We start from the raw sequence: 24030 nt of genomic DNA on the forward strand, positions 1-24030 counted from the left end.
GAACTCCTTTGTAGGTAACTCTCTTCTTTTCCTCTTGCTGCTTTTAAGATTCTCTCCTCATCTTTAATCTTAGGTAATGTAATTATGATGTGCCTTGTAAACGTCCTTGGATCCAACTACTTTGGGACTCTCTGAATTTCTTGGACTTCCTGGAAGTCTATTTGCTTTGCCAGATGGGGGAAGTTCTTCTTCATTATTTTTTGAAATAAGTTCTCAATTTCTTGCTCTTCCTCTTTTCCTTCTGGCACCCCTGTGATTCAGATATTGGAACATTTAAAGTCCCAGTAGTTCTTAAACCTCTCTTCATTTTTTTGAATGCTTGTTTCTTCATTCTATTCTGGTCGAATGTTTATCTCTCTCTTCTGCTTCAAGTCATTGATTTGAGTCCCAGTTTCCTTCCCTTTACTGTTGATTCTCCATATATTTTCCTTTATTTCACTTGGCATAGCCTTCACTCTCCTCCCTTTTGCGACCATACTCAACCATTTCTGTGCGCATCCAGATTATCAGTGTGTGAATTCTGCATCTGATAGATTGGTTATCCCTTCATATCTTAGTTCTATTTTTGGAGCTTTGATCTGTTCTTTCATTTGGGGCATATTTATTTGTCTCAGTGTGCCTCTTATGTTGGAAGGGGCGGAGCCTTAGGTATTAGCCAGGGCGGGGCAACCCAGGTCACTGCATTGTGATGCTATATGTGAGGGAGGGGTCTGAGAGGGAACAGTGCCACTTGCTTGGCTACCGGCCAGCTTTTAGTCACTTCCTCCGCTACCCACAAGCAAATTGGGCCTTTCTAGTGCTGATTCCCCGGTGGGTGGGTGGATTTGTGTACTTTCTAGGACCCTGTGAGTCTCTCCAATGAACTCTCCTGTGAAGCTGGGAGTTTCTCCCGCTTCTGCATCCCCCACAGTTTTTTTACAGCTAGGGATTTTGAGACTTTTTTTTTCATGCACTGGAACCCTGGATTGCTCGGTCTGTCTTGCTCCCCAGCTGTTCCTCCCTGTTCATCTGCATGCAAATATGGGACGACCAGCTGCTGCCTTGTCTTGGGTCCTCTCTGCCCCTCCTGCTGCTCTGGATGAATGCTTCTTCTTTAACTCCTTGGTTGTTGGACTTCCATACAGTTGGATATTTTGGCAATTCTGATTATTTTGTTTTTAAACCTGTTATCCTTCTTTTGGTTGTGTGAGGAGGCAAAGTGTATCTGCCTACACCTCCATTTTGGCTAGAAGTCAGTTCCCTTTTATTTTCAATCATATTTCTACCATAAACTTAAAATTAGTATATCCTTGAACCTCCTACTTCTCTCGTATACCATAGCTGTATAAAAGTTTCTCTTCAAACTATCTTTAACATCTGGAATTTGAAATAAACTTTTTTCTTGAGTTCATGAAGTGTGTTTGAGAGTCAACACTGGGTTTAAGCATATCACCAGGATTTGATAGGTTCCTACCAAAGTAGTCTCTTTGCCCTTCTTCGTTTTCTTTTTGTTTCTCTGTTTAAAAAACCCTAATATTTTATAAACTTCAGACTCTACTTACCCTTTCTTGTAGTCAAAACCTCCTGTTACAATAATACCAAATTGTTTTAGATGCTTTGTTTTTACCTTCCCTATTTCACATATTTTTAAAAGATTTTATTTATTTATTTTTAGACAGAGGGAAGGGAGGGGGAAAGAGGGAGAGAAATATCAATGTGTGGTTGCATCTCATGTGCCCCCTACTGGGGACTTGGCCCCTAACCCAGGCACATGCCCTGACTGGGAATTAAACCCGCGACTGTTTGGTTTGCAGGCCAGCGCTCAATCCACTGAGCCACATCAGCCAGGGATATTTCACATATTTTTTATTGATTGACTTTTTAGAAAGAGAGGAAGGGGAAGGAGAGGGGGGAAGAAACATCAATTTTTTTTTCCACTTATTTATGCTTTTATTGGTTGATTCTGGCCTAGACTGGAGACGAAACCTGCAACCTTGGCATATTGGGACCGTATTCTATCAACTGAACTACTTGGCCAGGGCCTTCACATTTTTTTAATAGAGAGTTTGAATTTTTATCGTTGTACATGTAAGACTTAAAATAATTGTTATTTGAACCAAGAAAATATATTATTATTTGCTTTACCAATAAATTTTACCAATGAGTTTGTAATGTTTAAAGTAACTATTTTTTCAGTAAGTTTAAAAAGACTTTCCTGAAGTAAAGGCAATTTTGTTTTATAGTATTCAGGTGTGTATAATTTAGAGCAAAGTTTCAGTCTCACGTAGGCCCTAATCAGATTTCCATAAATTCTGACTTCCTTACCTACCCTGCTGTCTTATATAATAATTCTTTTTTAAAAAAATGCACTTTTCTCTATAGGATTTTACTAAGAAAGCTGTTTAGTTAAAAAGAAACAGTACAGCAACAGAAATGACTGCTCTAGCAGTTGAATCCTCCGGTGTTTTTACAAACTTTTTATGTTAGTATTTCATTATCATTTTGGGTGTAACAGAATAATTTGGGGTTTTTCAAAATAGTTTCATGTCATTTTAAATTAAAGACATAGGCAATTTACCAAACTCCTATAGGCTGTCTCCACTGGGTTTCTGTGGCTTAGGAGACCCCACCAAGGCCAGTGCATGCTGGTAGGTCATACTGATCAGCAGCTATTCATGGCAAGAATTGACCACCTCGTGGGATCTAAAATTTAAATGGGGAAAAGTGAGTTCTGAATTGCTAATGTGCGGACTGCTCCATTTTGCTTGGGAATTAGGGGGCATTTAGTACAGTGTTTGTCGTAATTGGAATGTCATTAAAATTATTTTGCAAGTAGGAGTCTGGTGATGATATTACTAATACTTACTGATACTAACATATTTAATTTAAGCATCAAAGGAAATTGTTGTTGTGGCCTTACATTTAGAACTCTTAGAGGCTGAAATTATTGAAAAAAGGGCTCCTTTGGGAAATTATAATGTTGATCTGTTGTGTTTAGAGAAATATTCCAAATAGGACTACAAGGCTGCTGTGTGCATGCAGATTTTGTGAAATGTCTCTATGTTGTTCTTATGCCCCACTCAGCAAAATACTGACAGTTTTAAAGCATTTGTTCCTTTAAATTAGAATACCAGAGGGTCATACTTAACTAAAATTGATGACATCATGATCATTGTTTCCATTAAACCGAAAGCTGGTTAAATAATTGGGTGTTTGTTTATTTGCAGCTGGCAGCCAGAGAGGCAGATTCCGTTCCATGATGTGAGATTCCCACCACCTGTAGGTTATAATAAAGATATAAATGAAAGTGATGAAGTTGAGGTAAGTTTCTCATGTCATCAAGTTATTAAGCACTGAAGGAGTGGGAGCATTAAATTGCCTATGCCTTTTATACCTTTTATCTTTGATACTTTTAAACTACCTTGAGAATTTTAGATGTGATGGACATATGCCTTTGACTGAGCTACCTTAATAATGATTTGAAATAATGCATGATGCTTAAATGTGACTGCCTGAGCGGTAGTCGAGGCACATCTTGGAAAGTTACCACTCATTTCCTTTGCCCACTAGTACTTCTTTTCTCATATTTCTCAATCTCTGAATCTTTGGATTAGGAAAATTAGTCTTAAAAGGAAAAAAATCATGCCTTTATAATACAGCTTCATCATAGGATTTCTCTAAGTAGTCGTAAGTCCTCCAGGTATATTTTTAAAAAATCATCTATGATTTTTAGTATGTACACATATAGGTAAAACATCTTTTCACAGGGTGTGCTGTGAACCAATAGCTCATATGGCATTTGTCTTTGACTGAAAAGTGCTGTGGAGAAGTAACATAATTAACAAACATTTTGTTAGTGCTTTCTCTAGTTACTGAAAATTTGGGGGTGGGGGGCTTAAGACACTTGGTTTGGGTCTGATTTATCTTATAGTTGGTCTATGTAGTATCCTCTCCTTCCTCCTCTTTCACACACTCTGTTTTAAGCTGCCTCTTTCTTCACAATGCCTTGTTAGTAGTTGCAACTTCATAAATATTTGTGGTATAAAGGAAACAGCTAAGTAGACATTTGTACAGGTAAGGTTAAGTGTACTAGGTATTTGAATTCTTATTTTCTGTGCTAGGTACAGACGATGCAGTGAAACAGAAGAGTCCCTGCCTTTGATGAGGTCACATTCTAATGAGGATTGCTAACATGGCAGGTGTAAGTCCTAGGAAGAAAAAAAAGTAAGAGGATAGAAGGTGATGTAGGGGTAGGAGTGTTATTTTAGAGAGTGCTCAGGGAAGGTCTCTGGATTTTCAGGTCTGTGTCCTTTTATCTACAATTTTAAACCAGAAATAGAATAAAGTACTATTTATTTACCAAAAATGTACTCACTACCTACTAGGTGTAAGGAACCTGGGCTTGGTTTTGTGAGGGATCCCAGTAGGGAGCTAAATACTAATTATACTTGAGGACCTTTAGCTATTCATCTCCCCCAGGAGACTACAAGCTTCCTGGAGGCAAGAATCAGGACTTTTGGTCTATCTGTATTAGGATTGCTCATAGTAGTGTTTGATTGGATAAAGAAAACTTTTTTTCAATTGAATCGCATGACAGGTGGTGACCAATGAAACTGTTGCTAGGGTGACCTCACAATATTGCCTAACATAACTGAGGTTATTTCTCTGGCTGGAGCAGAGTTGAAAGGAAATGATGGTGGCAAGAGGGAAAGGTACTTTAAATTAAGTTGTATATAGTCACTGTATTATATCCATTACTTTTAAGTTATAAAAGAGAGGTAAGACACCAGGTCTTTTGGTCTGTGTGTATCGGGAATTCTCATAATATTAATGGATAGAGGGGCTTTTTTTCCCAACTTAGTCACAGACCAGTAGGGACCAATGAGATGCTGTTGCCAGGATGACCTCTTTGTTTTACAAAACAATTACCAGATTATTTCTCTAGCTAGAGCAGGGTTAAGAAGTTGTGGAGGAAAGAGGGAAAGATAGCTTGGGTTAAGTTGTATTTAGTCATATGTGTAACTATTAACTTCAATTGTGAAAGGAAAACAAGAGTTGGAGCTTTGAGTTGCTTGTTAGCCTTAGGCTCTGTACTTCTCTTCATTCGCTCCTCCTCACCCCTCTTGTCCTCCCTGCTTTATGCTTTTGAGTATTACTGTTTCTCTGTGTATACTATATTATCTTTTTTTCTTATTAACCTGGATTTGCTAGTGTTTTCACAAAAGGTTCCATGCTGCACATCGTAAGCGAACTTTGAAGTGGTCACGAGAGAGAGTGGTTAGAAGAACTGATCCACAGTGTGTGAGAGCAGGAAGGCGGTATCCAGAGGATTGCCAACATGGAGTTGTCCATTTTAGTGGAGAGGGGACAAGAGACCAGCGAGTGACCAAGGATCTGTTCATTTAGTCCCTAGGAGACATGAATGCCAGAGTGGTATTTTTACTGGGCTGTGAGTAGTCAGCAGCCTTACCCATTTAGTTACCATGCATCCAGGCGTAGGCCCAGATCAGTGACTTCCAGTTATTTGCTTATTAGAATAAAAAAGAAGTTTGTACCTTTTTAGATTTTTTTTTTAACTTTCAGAGTACCCAAGGAAAGTATGCCCAGGTTTATGGATAGTCAGCTTATTGCTGAACTAGAACAGAGAAATAGGAAAGCTTTTTTTACAGGGCCATCCCAAATAATCAGGCAGTTTCTGATTATGTATCTATGTCTAGCTGTAGGGGTCCAATCTAGTTTAAGGATACAGCATATGGGTTTGAAAGACACCTAAGGTCATTTTAAGAAATTTTCCTCAATGTCTAATCTATAAATTTCTGAATGACATTAACCATGAAATATTCTGTTGTAATCTTTGTGTAGGTTTATTCCAGAGCAAATGAAAAAGAGCCTTGCTGTTGGTGGTTAGCTAAAGTGAGGATGATAAAGGGTGAGGTAGGAGAATGCATATTTAAATTTTTTTCCTATATTATATCTCTTTTCTAAACTCAGGTACAACAATTCAGCCTGGATTTTTATTTTAAAGTAATAAATAACTTGAGTCATTTTATTAAAATATTTTCTCTATATGTTTAGTATATTTCATGTGTTTCAGTTAGTTGAACAAATACAGTTTTTTTACACCTCTGATAATTAAAAAAATTACTGAATAAGTATAGTTTATTGCTCTTACTTTAAATGCTATGACCAGGAATGAATTTTATTTATTTCTCTCAGTTTTATGTGATTGAATATGCAGCATGTGATGCTACATACAACGAAATTGTCACAATTGAACGTCTACGATCAGTTAATCCCAACAAACCTGCCACAAAAGATACTTTTCATAAAATCAAACTGGACGTGCCAGAAGACTTACGACAAATGTAAGTTGATATGCAAGAAATGCTGAGAATTTACAGGTGATAGGCAATTAGTTTATAAAAATATACTTTTTTTAGAATATACATTTTAAAATAATAAAAATCAACTTTTTAAATTCAGTGAAAATGGTTTGCAAAAGTTGTGGAAAAATAGTTTTTTCAGTTATATAACTAAACTGATATTGTACCTGTTTAAACTTACTTGTCTGGATATCTGGCTAATGTACATTTGTTTTCTAAAATAAACTAACTTTGTTCACAGGCTTTTAAGGTTTTGAACTGATTAATACAGATATTGTCATAAGTCACAAATCAAATTGTAGATGATGAAGGTTACTCCAGGTTTTTTCCCTGATAGCTAATAATTTCAGATAAATATGTAATAACTAGAGCTAATGAAGTCTCTGAAGGTCATCTCTACCTTTTTTTTTTTTTTTTTTTTTACAGGGATGTGTTTTGGGGCTGTGTGTCAGCAGGGAAACCTGTATGTGGTGTGCATGGCTGGGAGAGGTGGGGTCAGTGCTGGCACTTGTGGCCACTGGGCTGGGGACTCTTCCTTTGTTCTTGCCCCTTCTCGAAGGTTCAGTGGGATGAGCAGGGAAGGTCCCAGGCCAGGAGCTACAGGCACCCGGGCACCAGGCAAAGGCAGGCAGAGATAAGGGGATGTCTCTTCCTGCCCCATCAACTTCCCTTCTCCAGGTGGAAATAGGAGATGGTCACATTCCCTAGTTGAAGGGAATGGAGGAGTGTGAGTGTGTGTGCATATGTGTGTGTCTTCATTTGGCATCCTCTTTTTTTAAATTGTATTTTTCCCATTACCATGTAATCCCCTTATAACACCCCCCGCCCGCCGTTGCAATCACCACACTGTTGTCCATGCCTATGAGTCCTTTTTCTAAAAGGTCATCTCTACCTTGATCTGGAGGAAGGCTTAAATACTTTTTTGTTAAGGGATTCCTTTTTAAAGGTTGCATCCAAGGGATATAATAAGTTTGATTTGGACATGCTGTACTTTAAACATTAATGTACAGTTCAAAATGCATAGGAACCTTGCATTTTGATTATAGAGATTTCATAGGCATGTATATTTTTGTGCCTTCTGATTCATACACATTTCCTTCTCTTTCTTAAGTTGGTCAGCAGTTTTTTACAAAAGGAGCAACAAAACAAAATTTGGTATCCTGTAGCTATCCCCAACAGTTTTCAACAGTTAACTCAAGAATATTACTTACTTATATTTAATTGAAATGAGGAAGCCTGCAGAGGAAGAGTGGCTTCCCTAAATATGTCACTTTTGGTAATCTAAGACCATCCATAATCCCTTAAGAACATAACTGGTGTTTTTCCTTTCTCTATAATCTCAAATGCTTGATTGGGTTGAGTATTTCAGAGGTTCATAGCGAAGGAACTAAACCTTTAAATAGATACAGTATACCTTTCGTAAGTCATCAAATTTAATATGAATCTACAATTCTAAGTACAGATCTCTCTGCATATATTTATGCCAGTAGTTGGTAATCATTCATCTTAATTTCACAATGGATATTTATTTTATTTATAGGTGTGCCAAAGAATCGGCACATAAGGACTTTAAAAAGGCAGTTGGCGCTTTTTCTGTAACTTACGATCCAGAAAATTATCAGCTTGTCATTTTGGTGAGTGTTTTTGAATTATTTTGGTGTTTATCATTTGGGACATTTGCTTTGATAATAATGGTGTTGATTTATACCTTTTAGTCTATCAATGAAGTCACCTCGAAGCGAGCACACATGCTGATTGACATGCACTTTCGGAGTCTGCGCACTAAGCTGTCTCTGATACTGAGAAATGAAGAAGCTAGTAAGCAGTTAGAGGTATGTGGCTTTCCCTAGTGCTGCTTGTAATGCTATCTAGAAATGATAACTGTTCAGTTACAGAACTTGCATAAGGGCAGATTGTTCTTTATTTACTGTTCATTAGCAATTCCTTATATCCTGTATTTGAAAAATTAAATTGGGTAAAGCATAATCATACTAAAATGTTCGTGCATGGAGCTTTAGAATTAAACCATGGTTACATATATTAAGGAACTTCTGGAACTCAACTTTTACTAGAAGTTTGTCAAAGGGGCTAATAAAATGAGAATGCTTCTTCCATATTACGTGTTATCGTTAAAGTATTAGAGAGTATTTAAATATTGAATCATATTCCTTTCATTATGTATGTTTATCTCTGTCTAAAAGGATATAGATCTTCTTCATTCTAATTAGTTGTCACTTTTTAAAACTTCTGTCTTAAGATTCCTGCCAGAAGCTAGTTCTCTAACTTATTATTTCATCTCTTAAGGTGCATTTTACCTACTTTTATTCATCCTTCAGTAATTTCCATCACCCATACATTTGTTTTCATTGATAACTATCTAGTACTTCCATCCATTACTATAGAAACTAAGTTAAAAAAAAAAAAAAAAGGAGTTCCAAACTACGTTTTAAGAGAGAAAGTAGGCAAGGCTGTATTCTTGTAAAATCCTGTGAAACTTGCCACCTTCCAACTTGATGTGTGTTTTCTAAACTCTTAGTAGGAGAGGAGACATTCGCATCTCCCTTTGGTGTATCTTCTTTTGCTACTTTGCTTTCCTTCTGGCCATGGAGGTCTGCTGAATGGGTTTTTGCTGTCATTCTTTCTTAATGTCCTTGTGGTCGCAAGTTTGTGGCTTCTTTAGCAGTGATTCTCTCATAACTTGCAGTTCAGAACAGCCTCCTTACTTTTCATTGTGAGTACTATGGAAATATACTCATATGCCTCTTCTTAGACATCTAATTCTTAAATGAATTACTTAATTGTACCTTACCATGTGACAGTGAATTATCAATGAAAAGAATAAACCAGGTGAGTGAACGGGGACTCAAAACAGATGATTTCTTAGAAAATCCTGCAAATATTTGATACACTCTGTTGCTTTAATCTACAAAAAAAGGATATTATACTTTTAAAATTGTTTACAATAGTTATACCCATTTATTCAAATTATCAGGTATGTTGAATGAGAAATTAGTATGTGTGCCTATCTTTCCTCACTACTAATATACTATAAAGAGATACACCCATTCAGATCAGACATTTTCATTTTTCAGTGTGAGCCATTAATATGTTTGGATTTCATTAATGGCATGTTAGAATTAAATATTAAGTTGTGATAATACTATTTAAAGAGAGGAATTATCCACAAGTTTTGGGTGTTTAACTTAGTTCAGTCATCACTGAATATTTGAAAGAAAACATCATATTTGTAGATCCAGATCCAAGGTCTTACAGACTCTTACCTCATTTTAGGTTATATATATAAAATATAAGTTATAAATCTTTGACATTCTGTAATTATTCAGTTTAATTTAATTACTGAACCAACAGTTTTTTAAATCCCTTTCCTCAGGTTAGGAGATGAGGATGGAGGATGTCATTTTAATGTCATCACTTCATCAACGGGATGTCTAGACCACAGTATCAAGTAATAAGTTATATAAATGACACCATTTCCGGAATATCTATATCTATATCTATATATACACATACAGATATATACATTTACATGCGTGCACATGCACACACACACACACACCTCCCACCCCCGATATCCTTTAATAAAAATGAAGTTAATACAATATCTGTAGTGATGGTATTTCTTTAAAAAGATTTTATTTATTTATTTTTACAGAGAGGGGAAGGGAGGAGGAAAGAGAGGGAGAGAAACATCAATGTGTGGTTGCCTCTCATGCACCACCCACTGGGGACCTGGCCTACAACCCAGGCATGTGCCCTAGACTGGAAATTGAACTGGTGATCCTTTGGTTCACAGGCCGGTACTCAGTCCTCTGAACCACACCAGCCAGGGCTAGAGATGGTATTTTAAAAAAACATTTTGTCTGTCAGACCCAGTGAACTGGTTTTTATTTGGGAACATTTGATCTGCTTCCTAATCACCGCGTTTTTTTTGTTTTTTAAGATTTTATTTATTTTTTTAGCGCGGGGGGAGAGAGGGAGAGAAACATCAATGTGTGGTTGCATTTTGCGCAACCCCTGCTGGGGACCCTGCCCACAACCCCGGCATGTGCCCTACACTGGGAATCGAACCAGGGACCCTTTGGCTCACAGGCCAGTGCTCAACTAATCACTACATTGTTGATGTCACTGATTAACTAAGGTGACCTTGCAAATAGGTCTTCAAAATTTACCTTGGAAAATTGTCAGCAAACCCTTTCCTATTAACAAAAATACATCAAATAGCATAGACCTTCAGTAACCTAAAAAGAACTTATGCTGTGGGTGGATGTTATGTTCTAAAACCTGCTACTTTCCAACTGAAACTAATTCATAGACCTCTGGTATACAGGGTCAAGGTAATTTACATGGCTGGCCTAAATACAGTTGTCTCAGTAGTTAATAAAGCATATTAATCAGATATATATTTCTCTTCAGAGTTCAAGGCAGCTTGCTTCAAGATTTCATGAACAATTTATCGTACGAGAAGATCTGATGGGTCTAGCTATTGGTACTCATGGTGCTAATATTCAGCAAGCTAGAAAAGTACCTGGGGTCACTGCTATTGATCTAGATGAAGATACCTGTACATTTCATATTTATGGAGAGGTAAATATTTGACTAAATTGTTTTCTTCCCCTAAAATAAAAGCCATGTTTCAGATGGCTCATATTTTTGGTTTAAATCTTTTTCTCTTTTTAATAGGATCAGGATGCAGTGAAAAAGGCTAGAAGCTTTCTTGAATTTGCTGAAGATGTCATACAAGTTCCAAGGAACTTAGTAGGTGAGTCAAAAATTGCTGTTGGCATACACCAAAAATACAAAAGTTAGGTAAATTATTTACACCTATATAATTTCTTTTTTTCCCCTAGATGTGCAGATTTTATTTTTATTTTTATTGTTCAGTTACAGTTGTCCCCATTTTTCCCCCATTATTCTCCACTGCCCTACAGACCCCCACCTCTCATTCAATCCCCTCCTGTTGTCCTTGTCCATGGGTCCTTTATGCATGTTCCTTGATTTGACCCTTCCATTTTAACTTATTTAATTGAAGCTTAATCTTTGAAATATGGTCTGTTGCTACAGTGTATAGCAAATATTTGGTAAATATGATACTCAAAGATTACATTTCAGAAGGTGTACAAAATATAGTTCAAACCTACATGTGCTAAGAGAGAGAACTTTGCATAGCCTCTTCATTGTATATTTTATGTATACTAAAATTAAAAATGGTTTTCAAAATGAATGGCATTTGGGGGGCTTTATAATTTGGAATAGATTGATATTTTGATCCCTCTAATGGAGCTATAAAACAATAGCATTCTTAATTATCTGAGAGTTGAAAATCTGAATGCAGGTTACTTAAATGTAGTAAGTTTCAAAGCTATAAGTAACTCCAAATGTCTCTGGGGCTTTCTACAATATGAATGGTAATGTTTTTCCCACCCATCCACCACCCCCCTCCAGTTTGGCAACCATTAGCTTGTTCCCTGTGTCTATGGGTCTGTTTATTTTTTGTTTTGTTTATTTGCTTTATTTTCTTTAGGTTCCACACATAAGTGAAATCATACGGTATTTGTCCTTCTCTAACTTATTTCACTTAGCATAATACCCTCTAGTTCCATACATGTTGTCCCAAATATAGCAAGGAATGATTCTTTTTAACAACTGAGTAATATTTCGTGTGTGTGTGTGTGTGTGTGTGTGTGTGTGTATGAGAGAGAGATATGCATATTTATCCATTTATTAATGGAAACCTAGGTTGCTTTCATATCTTAGCTATTGTAAGTAATGCTGCAATGAAAATAGGGGTGCATATGTCTTTTTGAACTAGTAGGGTTTTTTTTTTTTCATGTAAATACCCAGAAGTGGTATTGCTGGGTCATAAGGTAGTTCAATTTTTAATTTTTTTGAGAAAATTCCGTACTGCTTTCCACAGTTGCTACACCAATCTGCATTCCCACCAACAGTGCACTAGGGTTCCCCTTTCTCCACATCTTCACTAACACTTGGTTGTTGATTTTTTGATAATAGCCATTCTCACAGGTGTAAGGTGATATCTCATTGTGGTTTTGATTTGCATTTCTCTGACAATTAGTGATGTTGAGCGTCTTTTCACATGAGTGTTAGTCATCTGTATGTCCTCTTTAGAGAAATCTGTTGAGGTCCTCTGCTCATTTTTTAATTTGGTTTTTCATTTTTTTGTTGTTGTTGTTGGTAAGTTGGATGAGTTCCTAATATATTGTAGGTAGTAACCCCTTATCAGATATATCATTTGAAAATACCTTCTCCCATTCAGTAGACTTTCTTTTTGCTTTCTTGATGGTTTCCTTTGCCATCAGCGGTAATTCTTCATTTTGACCTTTTAACTGTTGTTTCATGATCATGATGAGTACCAGCAACTATCTGGGAACTCCTCACTAATACTCTCAAACACTGCAGATAATCTTTAGTAGAATGTGTCAAGGTGCAGTTTTATCAAGAACACTACCTATGTTTTTAATACATAAATAAAATTTGGACATACTGCCTGTACCTATTTTTTAAACTTTATATCATGACTAATTATAAAAAAGTAATTCAGCCCTGGCTGGTGTGTCTCAGTGGATTGAGCTCCAGCCTGTGAACCAAAGGGTCACTGGTTCGATTCCCAGTCAGGGCGCATGCTGTGGGTTGCGTGCTGAGCCCTCAGTGGGGGGCATATGAGAGGCAACCACACATTGGTGTTTCTCTCTCTCTTTCTCCCTCCGTTCCACTTTGTCTAGAAGTAAATAAATGAAATCTTAACAATTGAAAAAAATAATTTGTGCCCTTTGGAAAGTGTAAAGAATAAAGAAAATAAGGATTTTGTATGCATTTCATTCACAGTTTCAGTCCTACTTAGCCTGCTTTTTGTCAGCAAAGAATTATATAACTGTCTTCCTATGCTGTTGAAAAAACACTCGGGACAATATTTTTCTCCAAAGAAAATTAGTTGTATTGAAGAAACAGTATAAATACTAGTGAAATAATATATAATAATTCACTCAAGTGTATACTACAAACAACTAAAACACTTGACTACATAATGTTATTGAGGTAGCTAGCACACCAGTTGTGCACCCATCTGATTATCTCAGATTAAGGGCTGTTATGAATGATATTTATTTTTCTCTTATTTACAGTTTGTCAAGCAATATTTACCAATTAGAAACTTACTGTGTCAGATTCATTAAAGTTCATTTTGGATGTAGCATGGTGATAGGGGAAAGTCCTTGGGTATTGTAGTTGGATCTAGCTTTCAACCTTATTTCCCTTTTTGGTAGCTATTTCACCTTAGCTACTGACTTAGCCCTCCTGAGTCTTTCTTTCCTCACCTCTAAAACAAATGTGATAATAGTGTCCACCTCACAGGGTTGTTGTGATGATTAAATAGGAATATTTAGATAGCTAGGAATAGGTATATGGATGTATATTACCTAAGCTGTAAGCATAGTAGGGGACTCTAAATGTTAGTTCCCTTTCCATCCCTTTATTCAGAACAGTTCCATCCAGTTCAGTAGAGCAGAATTATACTAAACTGTCCATTGGGATTTTGAAATAACTGCTATTAAAAGTAGAAGCTACCTGTGGTCTTAGAGAAGAGGGTTCCAGAAGTGACCTTTAACCAGAAAACCAGCTGAAGTAACAACCAGCCTGATTTTTATTTTCCTTCTAGTTAGTAAAATGAGATTATCTGCTTCAGCACTGGGAATGTTGGGAGTTTTCAGAAAACATTCTTATATAATAAGATTTGGCAAGGCAGATCTTTAGGGAGATGTCTAATAAGTATTGCATGAGTTTTATTTGAGTCTTACAATATGATTTATGATCTCTTTATTTTTTACAAACCTTTAATTTGTACAGTAATTTAATTTTCTTTTCTAAATATTTGCTTGTTCTTCACCCACTTTGACAGTGAATTGGTTTGGTTTTCTTTCAGCAATTGTTAACACACAGTACTTAGGACAGTTAAGATGTTAATAGAACCATGTGCCAAAATCTCAATTTTCTTTTTGCTAACTCATTTAGATCTTTATTAAAATCATCATTAATTTATGAAAACGTGTTATAGACTAAAAACAAACTGGGAAGATTCCATCTAACTTCTCTACTCCCCTTATTCCTTAATGTTTGAAGTAAAGCAGAACAGGAATAATTGACAAAAACATCTAGATCAGGAGTCTTGATTTAGTGGTGTTAGTTCTGTTCCCTGACCACTGGTCAAAGTTACCTGGGTGAGTGAGGGTACCACATGCTGCATGAGTGTAGGCAGTGCTGATTAGAAGAACCACAAGATCCTGCTGTGAGAAGGCTTTCCCTGGGGCCTTATCTAAGACTGTTTTAGAACAAATTTTGGGCTTCTACTTTTTTCCCCCATCCCTTCCTTAGATGAGACAGTGCAGCAAGAACATGATGAACAGCACCAGTGTAGTGTTTTAGGTACTTTGGGAGAGTACTTGGAATTACATGTAGATTTCTAGAATCAGTAGTTATTACATTTGTAATGTGTCACTTTACGCTAATGCATGATGATGGCTATGAAAGCAGTCACTTCCCAGTTAATTATATGACTGACTGATAGGGAAAGAACCCAGTGCCTGACATCTTGGAGTTTTAACAGATGTTGTTAAATAATATTTAATCTTCAACAGGTTTTGAGATTTTTCATTATGGTGCTGAGTTACTTGGAAGTGTGATCTATTAATCTTTTACTTTGCCTTTTAATGAAGTGATATAATTTTTGTGTAATGCATAGTATTATTCTGTTAACACATTGGCCTGAAGAATTTAGATGTGCGTATAGCTACTTAAGCCACTTAAAAACTTAGGGGAACATTTATAAAAGTGTAATATAAAATTCTAAAAATACAGTCATGTGCTGCATATGACACTTTGGTCCATGACAAACCACATATACTTTGGTGGTCCCATAAGATTATAATGGAGCTGAAAATTTTTTGTCATGTAGTGACATCATAACCATTGTGATATAGTGCAACGTATTCCTCATATGTTTATGGCGATGCTGGTATAAACAAACCTACTGCATTATATTGCTATACTTTCATATACAATGCAATTGTGTATTTCATATACATACATAGCAATACAATGATGTATAGTATATAATACTTGATAATAAATGTTATTGGTTTATGTACATTCTGTGCTGTATTTTTTATCACTTTTATCATTTTTTCTACTTCCAAGAAAAAGTTTGCTGTAAAACAGTATGTCATGTTATGTCAGCAGCAGCCTCATACATCTCATGTTCGAGTCTCTTCATTGCATCATTTTCTGTTATGCTTGATTTAATCTATTGTTCTTTGTACAGTAACATGCTGTGCATGCTTGTAGCCTACGAGCAATCGACTACACCGTCTAGGTTTGTGTAAGTGCTCTCTGATGTTGGCACAATGACAAAATCGCCCTGCTGCTAAGCATTTCTCAGAATATATCCCCATTGATAAGCAGTGTGTGACTGTATTTACCATGAGCAAATAAAGAGATTTAAGTCAGGTAAAGATAGAATTGAAATTGTCAAATAAATATGCAAATGTATTTTTTCTTATCTATTCTTTTTCTTAATTTTAATAGAATTTTGAAAAAAGAATGACACACACCACTGTACTAGCAAATTTAAAGTGTACCCTTTTTAGCAAAATAAGAGTCTGTCTTTGAACCACCTTAAAAATTCAAAATTTTCCAGTCAGTTCATGAGTATTAATCACCTCTAATAACTAAACAAAGGAATGTAAACAGTGATGACCTGATAAAATGGAAAGTCAATGTAACTATTTTCATTCAAAAACTATGTTTTGGCCTTACAGTTTTATATAAAATAACATGATAGTTTATAGTGGGTGTGCTTACTGATTTGATAGGTGTTCTTAAAATCAAACATGAATTATTCATTTCTTAACTTAGGCAAAGTAATAGGAAAAAATGGAAAACTGATTCAGGAGATTGTGGACAAATCAGGAGTTGTGAGGGTGAGAATTGAGGCCGAAAATGAGAAAAATATTCCACAAGAAGAGGTATGTTCTAGTTGCATATATTTCTGCTTTGCCTAAGAAAAGTTTTTTTATTGTTTTATTTCACATTAATTTAGAGGCCTCTCTGCTATGTAAATAATGTAGATTTAAAAGTTTTGATTATCAGGCATGCCAGTTAATGGTATAGTTGTAGGTAATGGCCTCTGTCTAGTCTTTAATGCTGTGACTTTGGATTAGTCACTTTAACTCCTTTAAGTCTTATTTCTCAATCTTTAAGATGAGTTATTGTAATTGTAAAAAAAAAAGTGTAAAGCACTTTTCAATACCATTTGATGTTACTGACTGAGACAAAATTGCAACACTGCTTAGGTTTTCTGGCTTTTATCCTTTGGCTTTTTTCGTTTGTGTGTAAGTATTGTGTGGGATGGGGGAGGTGAGGGCATGCTCTTCTGTACAGTACTACAGTGTTTAAAATAAAATCCACCCAAATTTCCATAATTTTCCAATATTGTCTAACCTTTTTTTTTTTTTTTTGTGAAAGGTTCTTTTGATTGGAACGAAATATTTTGGGGCTTTTACTTTTTACTGCATGCATTTTTCCATTCTATTTTGTTTACCAAAACGTTATAGTAATTTATATTCTTAAAATATGATCATTGATTCAATAATGGAGATAAATAAAGTCTTACAATTGGTTCTTTTTTCTCTTGTGTTTTGTGTGTTTTACCAAGGAAATTATGCCACCAAATTCCCTACCTTCCAGTAACTCGAGGGTTGGATCTACTCCCTCAGAAGAAAAAAAACATATAGATATAAAGGAAAACAGCACACATTTTTCTCAACCTAACAGTACAAAAGTTCAGAGGGTAAGAAATATATGTCACTTTGAATTACACTAAAAGTAATTTCTTTGACTCAGATGGTGTTCCAGGTATTTTCTCTGGTTAGGCTAATAGGCTACTCATGTTGTATTTTTTTTCAAATTTGATTGCTAGCTTATGAGATATCACAAACCGAAATGATACCTACTTTTCAGTTTATTCACAGTGACAAAACTTTTATTGTAAACATAAAATATGGGGTTGCTATTAATAGTCACATTTTTCTTTTGAGGGTGGACTTTAATTTTTTCATGCCTTATCTTTTGAAATTTTGCAGGTTGTAATAGCTCAAAACATACCATCTGTTAGATGCATTTGTTACTACTTAAAACCATATTTTAGAAACTGGTTTTCAATATTTGAACTAATCTAACTGTTAGAAATGAGTTTAGAAGTCCTACAGTGAAAGTCCTGCGTTCAGGCTTCTGTGTATCATTTGTTATAGTTAATGACATCACTTGCATTCCTTATACTGCTTTAGGTGTTAGTGGTTTCATCAATTGTAGCAGGGGAATCCCAGAAACCTGAACTCAAGGCTTGGCAGGTAGGAGAACATTCCTTGAAAAATACATTTTAATTTTATACTTTAATGTTTATCCCCCTTGTTAAGAAAGACTACAAATGATCATCTGGGTTGGAGGCCGGTGGAGGAGTGTTTGTGGGTATGTGCATTTATTGCCCTGGAGAACACTCAGATTCCTTCCTGTTGCTTATAAGACCTTCCTTTTTTGGTCACCTGTCCAGTATCATCTGTTTTAACTCCTCCCCGTTGCACTCTAGAGAGGCTTGAGCCATGCTAAAGTACTTAGAGGTCTCTGAACAATTATACTATGTGTTGCTTCTAGACAGATGCATGTGTTTTCTCAGCCTAGAATACTCTTCCCCCTGCCACCTTGTTTTGACCTTACTCCTTATGCAGTTTTCCATGGGTACTTGCCCCAGGTTGCCTCCGACTTGACTAACTGAAGACCCTTTCTCCCTTCCGTGCTCCAGTGGACGTGCTGACCCTGTTCTAGCACCTCAGCCACATTGTGAGTTCCTTGAGCACAGGGAAGGGACCCCTACATGGCTCATGAGAACTGTTTATGGGAAAAATGTTATGGCTCACAAAAGATTCAAAGCAAAAATGTCATTTTATAAAGTGAAATATAACCTTGAGTGGATTGGATATGTGTCTGCTGGGCAGCTCAGTTCTCATCCCAGAACAGGGAATCACTTTGTCTTGGTGTCAGTACAGAAAGCGACCATTCTGCTCTCACCTTTTTTCACTTTAATTTACTATTCTGGGCTACTAGCACTGTGCTTAAATTAGAGTGGTACTTGGGTACACCAGCAGTTTGGACATGTTAAAAGAGAGAATGTTTTAAAATCATTTGTTCCACAGTCAATCAACCTAAATCTGTGACATGGGGTTTCAAATCCTACTTTGGTTGTATGATCCAGAAGGAAGGGCATAGCATTTTATATGACACTTTGGAAAATAGTGTGGTTAACTGTTTTGTAACAGACAGTTGGGGGAAAACTCAACGGTCAAAAATGTTTTTGAGAAGATCTGACCCATGGACCTGATAATTTCCATAGTTTATATATTATTTGATGCCAAAAAAAAATCCGTTATGAAGCCCATGGGTTTTCAGTTGTACCTGATTCCTCAGGTGGTCATTGCTACTGGGAAAGCGGTGCCTTTTTGTATCAGGTAAAGGTCAGTCTCCTAGCTATATTTTCTAATTGTTCAGTTTTATTCCCCATCACCAATCATGTTCATGTGGAAGGAAAATGAAAAGACAAACAAATAAACAAAAACAAACCTGTTCCAGCCCTACATCCATTAAAGATGCTGTGTACTGAATGGAAGCAAGCAAAAGCAGCCCGGCAGTAGCCACATCTATCAAATGAATGCTCTTTTTAAAAGAATGATACTTGATAAAGAGACAGCTTCTTGGCTTCTAACATCTGATAACTTTGCCTAGAAAATTATAATATTATGTCCACGTCAGAGCCATTGTATGTTTTTTTTAGTCACTTGTGAATATCAGTAATTATGTGTATTTCTTAAGCAAAATATTGAAATGTTCTCAACTCTGAATGTCATAATTGCCAGCTGTTAGCTTGTACAACTGGCTTAGGCTTCCCTATAAGTTGCGACAAGAAATGGTGTTTTTTTCTCATTTGGACTGATGGGCTGGAAGTATAAAATTTTAATACAGTACTTTTTAAAAAACTATCCTTATATTAAAATAGTACCATAGAGAGAAGGTGAACCTTTCTTTATGACTCAGCCTTTTATAATTTTCAGAGCATATTGTTGAAATGTATTGAAATGTTAAATTTTATGCTCATGGATATGCCAGTTTTTTTCCCCTCGCAGAATAATTACTCAGTACATTTTCATGTATCCTAATTTTCTTTGTGTTGTGTTTGTACTCTGTTGACTAGGTTGGCAAAATTTATTTAGTTTTTACTTTTATACCCTAGTATCTAATTTTGAATGATTTTTTTAAAGAATTTGATTTTGATAAAAAATTCTAGATGAATTAGAGTATTTGTTTTGGTTATGCATTTATGTTAAAGTGTGTATAATTTTGAATTACATAACTTCTGACTTTGCCAGCATTTAATTGTAGTGTTTAAAATGTAATAACCTGATGCATTTAAGGAGTTGTTGTATTGATCTGTCCTTCACAGTAGATGTGTAAAATATATCAGCTACTTTTGTTTTCATGTACTGATTTATATTTTCAACAAACATTTGTGTACCTACTGTTTGTCAGACCCTGTGCTAGAGATTTAGTCATTATTTGCATTTTTCAGATTAATCCATTATTAATTTTATAAGGTCATTGTTGCCATTTCTTTTCCAGGGTATGGTACCATTTGTTTTTGTGGGAACAAAGGACAGCATCGCTAATGCCACTATTCTTTTGGATTATCACCTGAACTATTTAAAGGTGAGAACAGAAAAATCTTTAATTCCTAATTCTTTTTGCACTAAAATATAAAAACTCCATGATAAACCTTTTATCAGTTAAGATTCATTCTGTACATGATAATGAATGAGCTGTAAAAAGTAATAGAGAAAATACTTTGTTTAGCTTATTATATTCCTTCTGTAAACACAAGTCAATTTTCATCATCATCATAAATTTAAGGACCAGTATCCCAATTCTCAATAAATTCCCCTGTTTCCCATTATTCTTCTGTTAAACCCTTACAGTCAATTTAGGTAAATCCTACACATACATAGCCTTTCTAGCCTTTTCCTCTTGCCTTTGTTGTCTCTTTTATGTCGTTTATTAAGGAAATCCCAGTGTTTCAAGACGTCTTTTTTTAAATGTTTACCCTTCATATTTTTCTCTATACTCTGTTATACAAAATAGAAAGGATTTGTGTCTTCTTGTAAGTGCTTATTTTAGTTAGTGTTGGTAGTATGTATGCCTCCTCTAGATTGAAAACTGGAAAGCAGCAACGAGGGGGGCTACAAGGTATAAATGGAAAGAACACTGGCTTGGCAGTCTAGCCATTTGCTTCTATATTCCCTTCTGCCATGAACTAGATGTGTGACTTTAGGCAAGTCACTTCCCTAAACTAGATGCTTTTTAAAATTTCTTTTGGCCAAAATGTTCTGTAAGTCAATGAAATGGAGTCTTTTCCATGTAACTTTTATAATTTCTGCTTTCTGTCCATATGTATCAAAATTATAATGTAACTGGTACTAAATAATATTTTAAAAGTAGCCCAACTCTACTTTATTTATAATGCTATCTTAAGAATTCATTGCTGATTTATTAAATAAAATTAAACAATTTTTACCTGTATGCAAATAAGAAAGAAAATTGCAATAGTTAGGCCGTTCATTCATTCTTATGGTGGTTAGTTAATATTCGAAAGTGGGAAAGTTTTATCCAACAAGGTTTGCATAGGTAGGATACCCCATTGATGTGCTTATTTGTTTTTGTTTTAAAACTTGTCTATGTGTAATCTGTTGTATGTGTTTTTCTTCATATTTTTAGCTTAAATTAATTATGAAGACCTGGAGAGTTAGTGTTGCATTGTATCAATTCCTTGTTCTTTTGACTAATCTTCTGTCTTAGGTCTTTTGATTTGTTCTTCACAAATATCTTGAATATCTTTTTTGGTTATCAGCAGCTGTGCTTTTGCCATTCTTTCCATCACCAGATCTTCACTTGGTTGGGCCCGGCATCTTTCACCAAAAGGTGACTGTTTTGCCCCAGTGAAAAAACCTGGACTATTCTGTTTTGCAAGATATACCCATTCCATGAGCTATAACTATACTTTTGGAGTAAGTCACTCACTCAGCTGCAGTCTCTTCTTTATTCAAGTCCTTTGTAAAACTAATTCTAGTTCAGAGCTCAGATCAAACTCACCTAAATCATTACCTGCCCTTTCTTTTCTAGAAGCTGCCACAACCAAGATTTTAGTAACTTAACTTTTCAGGGGCTTCTCCAGTGACTATTCATGTAGACAGTCTCTCTGATGGCTTCTACTTGACTGAGACACTCAGTACTACTATAGTTACGGATCTAGCCCCCGATAATCTATAAATGAAATGTTTATGGGTAGATTGGATGGACAAGGGTTATAATTGAGACTTTATATGGATTTGACAGAACCCAACATTTTGGAAGCACTGTATGTAAGAATCTGTGGACCCCAGATGCATATTTTGATCAACAAATTTTATACTATTCATCATACTTGTTCTAGGAGAGCTGTAGTCTTTAAGAGGTTTGAAAGGCATGATGTAAGACCTAACTTTTTTGGTCAGCTATTAAATAGTGTTCTTTCCTATAAGAGGAATGTGAGCATTTTCAGTTCATTGAAAATAATTGTTCTTTAATTGTATAATCACATCAAAGACCTACTGTAATATGTGCTCTTTGAAAACAGAAGATGACCCAAACTCAATACTTTGTAAATTAAGATATTAACTGGCAAATCAATTTCAATTTAGATTATTTACAATGTGTGATTTTTTTTTAGGGTTAGCTGGTTAAACCGTAAATGTCTGTTTTCTGTATAAATACATTTTAGAATTGTTTTATTCAATATCCTATCATTAAGAAGTCCCAAAACTAGCATATCTGTGCCTTATCAGATTCTATTGGATGATAGTGCCAAATCAAACAACTTTAAATTCTATTAATGCTGAGTATTTTGTTATATCTCTAATTCTGGACATCAGTAATCTGTTATTTATAGTAATTTTCTTTTTAAAGGAGAACATTCAATTTCCTGATAATTCTGTGTAACAATGTTTAGTATAAATTTGGAACTGAAATTGAAATATTTCCAGTATACTTTTTATCTGATAAAAAGGAGAAAGGTGTTATTAAGTAAAATGTCAAATTATTTTTACTGTTATCTTGTATATTTTAAATAGGAAGTAGACCAGTTGCGTTTGGAGAGATTACAAATTGATGAGCAGTTGCGACAGATTGGAGCTAGTTCTAGACCACCACCAAATCGTACAGATAAGGAAAAAGGCTATGTGACTGATGATGGTCAAGGAATGGGTCGAGGTAGTAGACCTTACAGAAATAGGGGGCACGGCAGACGCGGTCCTGGATATACTTCAGGTACAAACTAAGCATTTTACTCAGTAACTTTATCTGTTCCTAGACTTAATAGCTGCTAATCTCTAATATTCATTAGAACCCCATTATAACAATTTCTCACTACATGGTTTCCAATTCACAGTGGGTCAAATTGTGTTGGAAGAGACATAGAGTGAAAACCTGATAATAACACATAAAGTTTACAGGGCAGGTATGAGTTCTGTCCACGCTCTGGGGATAAATCTACTTAAGCCCTTGTGTGTTGATGACTTTCCTAAGGCCTTTCCTGATTTTATTATCGTATAGACAAAACTTTTTACATTTGTGTCCTGTGGCTCATTTTTTGTCAGGCATGTGCTGGTCATACTTGCTGGATGGACTGTGTAAATCAGGGGTCTGCATCCTGTGGCTCATAAGGTGATTTTGTATGGCATGGCCAAAGTCAGCCATAGGCACAGTCAAGAAGTAGGCGAAGTTTCTCTTTGCCTTACCAGCTGTTCTGTCAGTGCTTCTTTCTTGTCTCCCAGTACCTTTCCCTGAACGCTCTCCCCACCTGCTAGTGCCTACTGTCTTTCTTGCTCAACTGTGTATCTACTATGTAACCTGCTGATGATGGTATAAGGTATAATCCATCTCACAAATATTTGCATTTCAAAAAGGAACTCTTTAAGATGGAAAGCCTTCAAGATCCACAGGAATGAAGCTATAATGGTGAAGCTATAATTGGTCATTAGCTCCAACAGAGGAGAAGAGAGGTAGTAGAGTTAATATTATGGAGTGGGGGCAGAGATGGACCTACTCCTAAGGCCAACCTTGAACCTAACCCCTAACTCCTCTTTCAAAAGTCTGTTCTTTTTGCTGTTGAAGTCCCACCTCACTATGGAGCTCTTGTCTTTCATTCCCATCCCTTAGGTCATTAACCCTACCCACTCAGGCATAATATGTTTATTACAATAATTCTTTTATTAATAATAAATTATTCCAGTGGGAATGGGAGGGAAGGTTGTGGACTAAACATCAGGCATATCCCTATTCAGCTAGGTCCGATCCCTGCTCCCGCAAGATACCCTTCCTTAAGGCAGGGTGCAATGGTGGTCATCTTTGCCACCCTCTCAGAAATGACCAAAATAGGTGCATTCCCTTCTGTTCCTTAGCCAAACCTTATTAAAAGGAACTCTCTTTATAGAGATTTTGTTTA

At 35.8% G+C, this 24030-nt stretch overlaps 1 protein-coding gene across 15 annotated transcripts in view; it reads left to right on the forward strand.

Moving 5' to 3' along the window:
• FMR1 (fragile X messenger ribonucleoprotein 1) overlaps nucleotides 1–24030 on the forward strand; it is a 42652-nt gene that overhangs the window by 12622 nt on the left and 6000 nt on the right. For 7 of the 15 annotated variants that reach the window (XM_054587911.1, XM_054587913.1, XM_054587912.1 and 4 more), the window contains exons 3-14: nucleotides 3207–3300; nucleotides 5842–5913; nucleotides 6196–6344; nucleotides 7903–7996; nucleotides 8078–8194; nucleotides 10797–10967; nucleotides 11064–11142; nucleotides 16308–16417; nucleotides 17107–17241; nucleotides 17738–17800; nucleotides 20118–20204; nucleotides 22658–22853. In XM_054587911.1, coding sequence (XP_054443886.1) covers nucleotides 3207–3300; nucleotides 5842–5913; nucleotides 6196–6344; nucleotides 7903–7996; nucleotides 8078–8194; nucleotides 10797–10967; nucleotides 11064–11142; nucleotides 16308–16417; nucleotides 17107–17241; nucleotides 17738–17800; nucleotides 20118–20204; nucleotides 22658–22853 — 1367 coding nt within the window. Of the gene's footprint in view, nucleotides 1–2443; nucleotides 2462–3206; nucleotides 3301–4100; nucleotides 4181–5841; nucleotides 5914–6195; nucleotides 6345–7902; nucleotides 7997–8077; nucleotides 8195–10796; nucleotides 10968–11063; nucleotides 11143–16307; nucleotides 16418–17106; nucleotides 17242–17737; nucleotides 17801–20117; nucleotides 20205–22657; nucleotides 22854–24030 lie in introns of those variants that run through there. The other 8 variants (XM_054587914.1, XM_054587925.1, XM_054587918.1 and 5 more) reach the window with 5 other exon arrangements.

Source organism: Pteronotus mesoamericanus, unplaced genomic scaffold, assembly GCF_021234165.1.
Source record: "Pteronotus mesoamericanus isolate MK-2021 breed Mesoamerican mustached bat unplaced genomic scaffold, CSHL_Meso_final scaffold_12, whole genome shotgun sequence".
NCBI lineage: Eukaryota > Metazoa > Chordata > Mammalia > Chiroptera > Mormoopidae > Pteronotus > Pteronotus mesoamericanus.